The sequence below is a fragment of the Camellia sinensis genome, chromosome 13 (genome assembly GCF_055761805.1).
Source record: "Camellia sinensis isolate YWXY chromosome 13, ASM5576180v1, whole genome shotgun sequence".
Classification (NCBI taxonomy): domain Eukaryota; kingdom Viridiplantae; phylum Streptophyta; class Magnoliopsida; order Ericales; family Theaceae; genus Camellia; species Camellia sinensis.
Window position 1 is genome coordinate 75,179,364 of NC_138973.1, and position 10,917 is coordinate 75,190,280.

At 34.6% G+C, this 10,917-nt stretch overlaps 1 protein-coding gene across 1 annotated transcript; it reads left to right on the top strand.

Annotated features, from left to right (window-relative positions):
- The first annotated feature begins 7,647 nt into the window (after positions 1-7,647).
- On the top strand, positions 7,648-8,592 carry SP1L5 (SPIRAL1-like5). The gene is made up of 2 exons (XM_028223815.2): positions 7,648-8,097; positions 8,200-8,592. The coding sequence occupies exons 1-2, from the start codon at positions 7,870-7,872 to the stop codon at positions 8,272-8,274; spliced, it is 303 nt and encodes a 100-aa protein (XP_028079616.1). The 5' UTR covers positions 7,648-7,869; the 3' UTR covers positions 8,275-8,592.
- The last annotated feature ends 2,325 nt before the right edge of the window (positions 8,593-10,917 follow it).

A 10,917-nucleotide genomic window follows, 5' to 3' on the forward strand; every position in this document is an offset into this window, starting at 1 on the left:
GACTTGATTTTGACCCTAAATTTATGATTTTATTTTAATTTTGTCCAATTGATTACAACTTTTGATATTTTTTGTGAAAAATATGCATATAAGTGGCATGAGTTATATTTTTTAGAGCAAAATTATAAATTTACTAAATTTGGTGAGTTAAGCTTAACTAATTCAGTGATTATTTTTCGTCAAAAATACTAACGACATTATTAATTAGACCAAATAAATACAAAATTTAAAATTAAAGGTAAAATTGAGCCAATTAAAAATGAAAGAACTAAAATGACACAAGGGATAAATGTAAAGACCACTAGTATAATTTGTTCGAGAAATTAATACGCCAAAGCGAAAGGATGATTTGGTCTAACAGTAAAACTTATCATTACAAGGTCTCATCCTAACATCCATTATTCTAAAAGGCCTCTTACATTAAATTTGGAAAAAATAAAAATTACCTCACAACAATTAACAATTTTGGTGGCATGGGTTTCACTAACATCAAAACCGGCTCTCCAAAAATAGTCTCACTACATCTCTTAATTGAGACCTTTCAATTTTACGCCTAATGATGTGGTTAAGATCCATGTGAAGTGGTTTTATACTCCTCTTTCTTTCTCACCTTTAGCCCCCTCTAAGTTCACATTATTGGGAGTGGAATTAAGAAAACAAAATTAGAAAGATAAATCATTTTTCCTCCAAAAATAGAGATAAAATTGCAAACCTTATTCTCTCCAAATTTCACTCTAGTAAGAATGAGGTGTCTTGAGTGATCATTTTTTTAGGCATACACGAAAGTCACGATTTTGTTAACTGATTCCTTTGGCCTACAAGTTCCCTTCCAACCGAACTATTGTCTATCAAAAAGAAAACTAGTGTTACCCCTCTTTTTGTTGTTGTGAGGATTACAAGTCATCGATGGGTCCAATCCAACTGCAACACTGGGCCAACTAAGCTATTATTCCCTCTTTTTCATTTTTGTTAAAGGTCCTCCTCTCATCTTGATTTAACTCCATTTAGTCATTGCTTTTGTCTCTTAAAAAGATAATTGGGTACCCACAAAAGGATGCTGTGATTGATGATAGTTGTATCATAGGTCATATTACACTTTTAATGAGGTGAAATCCCATTTATTAGCTCTTTTTGTTGTGTTGCATGATTTTGTTTTTGTAAGTTATATATTTGGTGGCTAGACTGAATCATGAGCTCGAATATTTGCTAAGTCTATGATCGGATAACCTAGCTTCTAGTCAAGGGATCCAATAATGGAACTGTTAGTTATAGTTTTGGAGGATGATTATAGTTTATTTTGATTTGGGAGTTTGTATTAGACTGTTTAGTGCAACTTCTGTTTATAACTTATTAACTTAAATAAACTAAAAAAAACTAATTATTTGAAAGTTGAGATATGAATATTTTTAGCTTCTGCTTGCAATTAAATGGTTGAGCGAGCGAGTGAGCGTGCCCACTCAATTTTGACGCTTGACCAACTTAATTATACTTCACGAAATGACAGTTTTAAAATTTTAACTCGGGTGTTTTGATGACTACACCCATCCAAAGATCAAGATAATGACAAAATATGTGGAATCTGAATACTCTTTTCATATACTTCTATACATATTTTATACATACATAAGAATTAATAACCACCCACTAAACAGGTGTTATCATTTCCCTTATCTTTTTTTTGAACAAGCATTTCCCTTATCTTGTAAACTCATATATGCATAAATTGACAAGGGTGTACATATACATGGACAAGCCAGGGTCACGTGCCCCTATAAAGTTTTGATAGTTATACTACTGCTCTTATTTATACAGATTATATATTGTTTATCCCTAATAAAATTGTAATAGTATTTCTCCTTAAATCATGTAAAAAATTTTGTATTTCAAATTTTTTTAAAATGTTTTATTCTATTCTTTTAGTCATTCTTTTACACTTAATTGATATATCAAGGTAAGAATTGAATCGATTTATAATTAATTTCCCATTATGAAGTTTATTTAGCTAGTTTTTTCCTTCTATTGTGGGACTCTTTGTCGAGTTGATAGTCAAGGACTTACTGATTATAAATTCAATTGTTTGTTTGTTCTTATTGTTGGGTTAATAGAATTTAGTTATTGAATATGGATTTATAAGTCACCTTGATGTAAATCTCATGATAATTGTAATATTAAGTCTCACCGATTGACAAAAATAAAAGAAAATATATGTGTTAGTTTAATAGTATCTCATTATGGAAAAAACAAATTTAATGTTGTAATTAACATGTACTCCCTTTACATTGAATTTTTAACTCCATCACTATATATATATATATATATATAAAAATTTATTGATTTAAGGTTTTTTGCTTTTGTTTTTGTTTTTCTTCATTGGGTTACGATGATTCATGACCTGAGGCATTATTGCATAACACATTTTGATCAGATTATTGCATAACGCATTTTTTTAATCAGCAAAAGACTTAACCTTTATTGATGAAGATGAAATATTACATCAATACAAAAAAATGAGGAGTGCGATAAGTATCACAGCAATACAAATCAATTCCACCTAGGTTGGCACCGATAGACATGCCTTATCATTTGCTAGCACACCATCAAAAGTTAGTGAGAAACCAACAACAAAAGTAAAAATACAATAGAAAACCCCAATCAACTAAAATGAATCACAAAGCTGCCCCCAAATGATGGTCCCTCCAAGCTCATATGCAAAACAAATAGCCACATCCCTACAAACACTCTTCTTCTGAGTTATTGCATAACACATATGCATTATTACAAATAGCAAGTATCTACACCTGATTTTATCAAAAGCTTCAGTGGATCTCGTGATGGAATTGGGTTTGGTATCAATCTTGAAATGGATTTGGCACAAGCTCTTAGTAAGAATCTAAATAGAAAAGGACTTCTGAGCCTTAATCATTCAGGCTTAGTTAGGCAACCTGCTTATGTCCCAAAACTCTTGCGGAATGAGAAGAGGAAAAGAAAGAAAAAGGTTCAGCTAGAGGGGTTCACTAGCTTTGCTAGACTTCATGGGTAGAAAGCTGCAGCAATTAGCAAGCACACGTCTAGGTCTATCATTTTTAGACCAGCAGCAGCTGCGATAGTACGTTCAAATTTGTCTGAGGGTGTTACTAGTTCGAACAATCTTCTCCTCAATGAAGCTAAAGCCACTATACAATTAGGTAAATCTCTTGGCATCAATTTCAATGGAAAAAAAGATGATTTACTAAACAAGATTATTGAGCTAGAGCTAAAGGACAAAGAGAGATCCAAATAGGAGGGTTTGGTCTTAAAAGGTTGAAGGACGGCAACAAGTAAGCTTAGCTGGAGTTTTCAGTGGGTTATAAGCTTTGTTAGCTAGTTTATGGTTTTTGGCATCAAGTGTTAGTGGCCTTGTGAGCTAGTGTTAGTTTCTCACCAACACTATGCTTGGTTTCCTTTCTTATCATTTTTTCTTTCTCTTCCTTGTTGATGTGATTTCATATGTAATGTATGTTTTCTTCATCAATAAATGATTTTCATTATTGATCAAAAAAAAAAAAAAACATAGGCATTATTACTTTGAGATAAGTAAGTTGGATGGTCATTTCTGAATTTCTTGATTCACTAAAGCTAGCTACTGTTTTTTTTTTTTTTATTGGCAAAAGAAATCTTTATTGATAAACCACATATAAATTACATATGATAGACAAAACATCAATAAAGAGGACCTTGGAGCTAGAAAGAGCTCCAACCTCCAAGTTGGTGAGGAACCAACAACACAAAATAAAGCAAGAACAACACCTAACTGACAGATTGACAACAAGCAGCAAACAAATAGACAAACAGATGCAAAATCAGTAACAGATAGAGGAGCTTAGATCAATTTCCACACTTCATAATTGATTTCCCAAATCAGCAGCAGAAAGACATGCTCCAACCTCCTAGCTACTGAATGAAGAATCCAAGAACCACCAGCACTATCAGATCAGATCCACCACCATACCTCAACACCAAAACTAAATAGAACCAAGCTAAACCAGCAGTAGAAATTAGAGCAGCACTGCAGAACTTTACCACACAGCACACAGACCAACCCATACAACCAAACCAGACTATACAGCACGTGTCACAGTCCTCACTGAATGAAGTCACCAAGAACCCAGACTATACAACACTTGTCACAGCTCCCCTACATCCAAATGACTACACCCCTGCCTACATAGCACTGGCATACAAAGCTAAGCCACCAGCACCACCAAATCAGATTTCATCATCATACCTCAGTACCAAAACTGAGTAGACCAAGCTAGACCAGCAGTTGAGATACACACAGGATGCAGATATTCACCCAAGCTACCACTACAAATCTACAATAGATCCAAGAGCAGCAGCAGACCTCAGCAGTTCAACACCTACCAACTACCACTATATATCAGCAACAGACCCTCCCAAGCACCTCCTAATTTGCCTTAGATTAGTAATAAAATCTTACTCAGAAAAATGAAAATCTCTGAGGTGTTGTTTTACCCAAAAAGTAATCATATACTTAATTAAGTCACAGAGATCCTCTAAATTTGGAAAGGTTGCTCTGAAAACACAATCATTCCTGCATCTCCAGACTGACCACATCACTGCCAATGGAATTGCCCCCCAAATCATTATTTTTTTTCTTCTTTAGCTTCCCCCCTGCCCACCACAGGAGAAGACTCTCCACAGACCATGGCAAAACAGTTTGGATATCCCACCACTTTAGCATTCTAGCCCAGATTTTCCACACAAAGGGACACCAAATCAAGACATGGTTTACTGATTCACTTCCACTGTTACAAAACACACAGGTTGTAGGGTCATTAGGGCTGATCACACCCAATTTTTATAGAAACTCCCTTGTCTTGATTCTCCCTTTCCAAGCAAACCAACCAAGCACCTGCACCTTGGGAGGGACATATTTGAGCCAAATCAATTTAGTTATATTCAAGGTGGCACCAGCATTATCTACAACAAACTTGTGCAAATCTGCTACTTTTAGGACCCCATGAGATGAAGCTGACCAAACAAGTTGATCTGTACACTCTATACATACAGCAGGTGCTGTCACCAGGATATTATTAAGCCTAACCAATTCCAGCACCTCCCATTCATAAAGTTCTCTTCTAAAAGCAAAGGACCAATCACCTACTATGGTTTTCTTATCAACCAAGACTCTCAAGGACTCCTTTTTTTTCCAAAGATAACCTATACAAAGTTGGGAACTCATCTTTCAAACACACAGATTGACACCAAACATCTGACCAAAACCTGATCCTCTTCCCATCCCCTACTTTCAATTGGAAGTTATGCAAATAAAACTCTATTAAGCTATTGCACTGCTCAGCAACCGAGATAATTCCATTCCAAACTGGTGAGTAACTATTGGAAGGAATTAGAGATGGGATCCAACTAGCCACCTCCAACTTATATCTACTACAAATGACACTTCTCCACAAAGCATCTTTTTCACTACCCAACCTCCACCACCACTTTATTAGTAAGCACTTGTTTGCATCCCTCAAATTTCTAATTTCCAAACCACATTAATCCATTCTTTTGACATGTCCTCCCATTTGATCATATGAATTTTCCTTTTCAATTTAGAACCACCCCATAAGAAATTAGCTTGAATCTTCTCCAGCTCTTTAGCAACCCCTTCAGGCATCCTAAACAGTGACAAATAAAACACAGGCAAAGCTAAAGTTACTGTTTTAACAAAAATTAACCTCCCCGCAAAAGACAGCATCTTCCTCTTCCAACCAGCTAGCTTACTTTTCACTTTAACCACTACTGGTTTCCAAGTGGCTTTCCTCCTTGGATAAGCTCCTAGTGGTAGCCCTAAAGAAGTAAGTGGCAAAGATTTTATTTTACAACTTAGGACTGCATCCATTTCATTCATCATCTCTGTAGAAACACCCACACCACATACCACACTCTTATGAAAGTTTATTTTCAACCCAGACATGATTTCGAAGCACCTTAGCACCCTTTTCAATTTCCTCACCTCCTCCACCTCTACTTCACTGAATAAAAATGAGTCGTCCGCAAACTATAAATGAGTTAACACCACACCCTCACAGTCTACTTTTACCCCTTTGATTAGGTTTAAATAGCAAGCTCTGTTCAACAACATATGTAGACCTTCAGCTACTAGATTGAACAAAAAAGGGGACAGGGGGTCACCTTGCCTTAAACCCCTTTGAGGGCTAAACTCTTCGGTAGGGGAGCCATTGACGATGATTGAGACCGTTGTAATTGTAACACACTCCTTCATCCAATTAATCCATTTAGCTCCAAACCCAAATTTAGAAAACATATCAAGCAGAAAACCCCAATTAATGGAGTCATATGCTTTTTCAAAATCCAACTTAATGAGCACACCCTTCTTCTTGGTCTTCTTCCAACCCTCAACAACCTCATTAGCTATTAGCACTCCATCTAAAATGTTCCTTCCGCTTAAGAATGCAGAATGAGGCTCACTAATGATATGAGGCATTACGGATTTCAACCTATTTGCCAACAGTTTTGCTATGATCTTGTATAATGAACCCACCAAACTTATAGGCGTGTAATCAGAAAGCCCTGTTGGATTGTCCCTCTTCGGAATGAGGGTTATAAAAAAGTTGTTTATACCTTTAACCAATTTACCATTCGTATGAAATTCTTTCACAAAATTAATGACATCGCCCTTCATAACCTTCCAAAACTTCTGAAAACACAGCAAATTAAATCCATCAGGACCTGGTGCTTTATTCCCGTCGCAATCCATCACTGCTGATTTAATCTCAGATTCTGTAAATTCTGCTTCAATCAATCCGAGACTCACCTTGCCTTCTACTGATGGGAACTGACCCCCCAGCACTGGTCTTGATGGCCAGGATTCTGCATATTGATTCTTAAAAAATTCAAGCACTTTCCCCTTCACTTGTCTTGGATCTTCAAACACCACCTCCCCTTATGTAATAGAGTTTATCTCATTTATTACTGTTCTACACTTTGTTAATACATGGAAAAATCTTGTATTTTTGTCCCCTTTCATGGCCAGTTAAGCCTAGACTAAAGCTAGCTATTGTAGTGCAGCTTATAGTTTTTATGTAGTAAGAACCCAATTAAGATGTTGCAAACAACTTCAAGGCACTTTCATGCATCATTTGACTAATGTTTAAAGATTTTGCTGCATAATGCCATTTCTTGAGAAATTATGTACATATGTTAAAATTGAGCATGATAGGAGTGGGCAGAATGTAACATAAAGGATAGCCCATGGAAGAGTTAGTGCGCTTAATTGAATGAAAAATTAGAAGAAAAAAATTACAAAGTTTAAGGATTTTTGACAGGATTTACCCTATGTTAAAACGGTACATATATTGGTAGGGCAACCTTTAAGTAACAATTTTGTATAAATTACATCAGAATGATGAAAGCACTCATGTTTTCAACAATAATATTATGAAACTTGAAAAATTGTTTGAAATGAACAGAAATATAAAGTTGTGGTCTAAATTCATTTTATGTATAACTCATATCCACATTATATATTTTATTTTTTTGCCACGTCTTAACTTTCTCACTCTCCCTACCCTTCTGATAACTAATCATCACATAAACAAGTATTAAATGCCAAGCATTTAAGTTAATCAATGCATTGGATACCCCTAATACACTACTATTCCAAATTGGTTAGACTGTTTAATGATCAACATGAATGGGCAAACTAGGCATAATGCATGGGTTGACCGACATACATGTTCAGGTGACCTTATAAATTACCCTGTATTATTGATATTTGTGATCTTTCTTCTTTCCCCCCTTAGCTTCTCCCTAATTTCTCAAAACACAAACTAGAAGGCAGCCATGAGTAGAGGTGGAAGCTTTGGTGGAGGCCAGAGTTCTTTGGGTTATCTCTTCGGGTCGGATGAGCAAAAACCTGCACCTCCAGCCTCCCCAACAGTTTGCACACCGCCTTATGGGATCGATTCCACACCAGAGAAGCCACCAAAAAGCCCTCCTCCTCCGGAGAAACAAAATGTCTCTAACAATTATCACAGAGCTCAAGGCCAGAATTCAGGAAATTTCATGACTGTAAGTGATCAAAAAAATTTATTGATTATAATTGAATTGCATACCTTTCTCTCTTGTATTACTAATCTTCACCTACCTACTTCTGCATCGATATGTTTCCAGGGCCGTCCATCGACCAAAGTTAAGTCTGTTCCCGGTGGAGATTCTTCTCTTGGGTACTTATTTGGAGATAAGTGATGTTTCTTTCTCCCAAATTCTCTATCCCTAAAAAAGTTTTTAAGCATAGCAGTCATGTGGGTTTTGTGCTGCAACAAGAATAAGGAACACTGTTCCCCTCCTCAGTATTGGTTTTTTTAAGGTTTGTTCCTGGTGTTGATTCTCTTGCAAGGTTGTCCTAGAATGTTGATGGTGTTTGATTTTTCATATGGATGTGTGTAAGGATGTGTGGATTTGTCTCAAGAAGCCATCTAGCTAAATTAGGGTTTATATGTATCTATATGTATGGCTAATGGTTTGTATGTTTGACAACATAAAATAAGAAAAGCAGTTTCTGAAGTGTGTGAATTTTTTAATAGATTGTTTATTCCATGATGGGGTTTGTGTTTATTTCTTTTTTCTTGTTTATTTACTACCAAATTTGGAAAGGAATTAGACAAGACACTAACGCTTTTCATTCTGCTTTCTCTTTACAAGCCATTTGCATTAAACTAAGTTGGTCCGTTCTTTCTTTCTTTCTTTATTGTTTATTTATTATATGCCTTGCATGTAATTCTTTATTACAGGAACTACAAATTATGTGAACTGAGGAGTTAGGATTCTCTCTCTCTCTCTCTCTCTCCCTCTCTCTCTCTCTCTCTCTCTCTCTCTCTCACACACACACACACACGGAGTTCCAAATCTACCTTTTTGTTGCTGATGAAGTAGATTGAAAAATTGCTTGACTATTTGAGCTTGTTCAAGTATTATTTTCGATATAGTTCATCTCCTGTATTATAGTCATTCTCACAACATAGATACCTGCTTAATTATGATATATTTATCATCATTGAACAATCAAGAACAGTGGGATTATGAATAGTTGGTTAAAAGTTTAGATTTCTGATTTACAGTTAAAAGTTAGTTGAAAATTGAGTATATTTATGTTGGAATCCATTATTGGAAATTAGATCACATTGATTGGAAGTTAGATCCTTGTTTGACAGCTTAGTGGATAAAATGAATTCAAAAATATTGAGAAGTTAATACCTACCTAGTTTACAAATAGATCTTTTTGTAGCTAGTACATTTATTTTCTAGAAAAACTTTCAGTTTGCAGAATGAAGTGTTTCTGCAGTTGCTGGTATATACTGTTGTTCCTGTGTCAAGTTCAACATACATAGCTGATCCAACAAATAGAGATAATAATAAAACAAACAAACAAACAAACAAACAAAACAAAACAAAACAAAAAGGCAGTGAAAACCTGGTTAGCCTATATCTGAATTTTTTTTTTTTTTTTTTACCAAAAAATAAATTTATTGATGAAATCAAATGATTGAGTACACAAAGTAATCAAGACTACATCAATCCTATGCGAAGACTTGGCCGAAACATAGTAGCCTACATCTGTTAATGAAATACAAGTCATTTCTGATAAATGATTAATTTTTTTACACAAATTTACTTCAAATGAAAAAACTAACATAAGATGCCTATTAATGATATTCTACAAAATTAATTAGTATTCCCCTTAATTTAAAGCAAGAAATACAATTATGGGGGGAAAAAAAGAATTACAATTATGGAATAACTAACAAGGTAGAACTAAAATAAAGGATATTATTTTATTAATTTAATTATATTTATCAAGTGAAAGGGTGAACAAGTTAGAAGAGCATCATTTGTTGAAAACAGACCATCTAACTAAAATTAGTAGAGTAACCTTATAAAAAAATCTTACCAACAATTAATCTAAGCTAATGCGGTTCATACAGGCATGTGGCAACAGAAATGTAAAACATAACACATACTAGAGGGGCAAGTATGCATGAAATGTAGGAGCCGTACACAGCCCCTTTAAAATAAATTTATAGAATTCAATCAGAATATATTTCTATGTTATTAACATTTCTTTTCTTAATTTTACTTATAGCACAGTAGAGTGTCCTTTATATAAGATTAACATGGAAGTTTGTAGATAGATTAATCCCACACTCCTATAATCCCTTTCCATATTCCTATGCAAATATAAATGTATCTTTCTATAGATAAATGTATCACTCATCATAATTATATTCTAGAAAATTGTAGATTATAATTTTCAACACTTCTTAATTCACTATTTTCGAGAAACAATTCAACCATACTTAGGGGTCTTTTTTTTTTTTTTGTCAGCAAAAAAGTAATATTTTATTAAAAAAATAAGCAATTGACATATTCGAGGTAAGAAGATAAGAAGGAAATAATGAAAAGACATCAATTACAAATAATCAAATAACCTATTCCAAATAGGATGCTTAGAATTTATTGAGTCGCTTTCTTTGTCACCACTTGCATCTGAATTCTTTTGCCTATCACTTTTTGAACTTCCATAATCTTGCATACATCTTCCAAAAGTCGGCTACTCATTTTCATTTGGTAGGTAGTTTGTCCCCATTTTAAACTCCTGAGTATCCTTTGACAACTCGCATTTTATTTATCTAGTTGTTGCGGGCTTTGGTTGCCGATGACCAATGCTTTCCATGGAATCACAAGTCCATTTTTGTTATGGTGAATACAACCTCTTTTTCTTTGGTGAACGCACGCGCATTTGTTTTCAATGAAGCGGTTGCTAGATTCCTGTTTGCTTTTACCTTTTCCCACATTTCTTCAAACTTTTGATTTTGTATCTTCAAAATGATT

Bases quoted from the DNA above. Each gene is read 5' to 3' on its own strand.
- SP1L5 (XM_028223815.2), top strand. From the start codon at position 7,870: ATGAGTAGAGGTGGAAGCTTTGGTGGAGGCCAGAGTTCTTTGGGTTAT. The intron at 8,098-8,199 runs GTAAGTGATCAA...ATATGTTTCCAG, and splicing joins ATTCAGGAAATTTCATGACT to GGCCGTCCATCGACCAAAGT.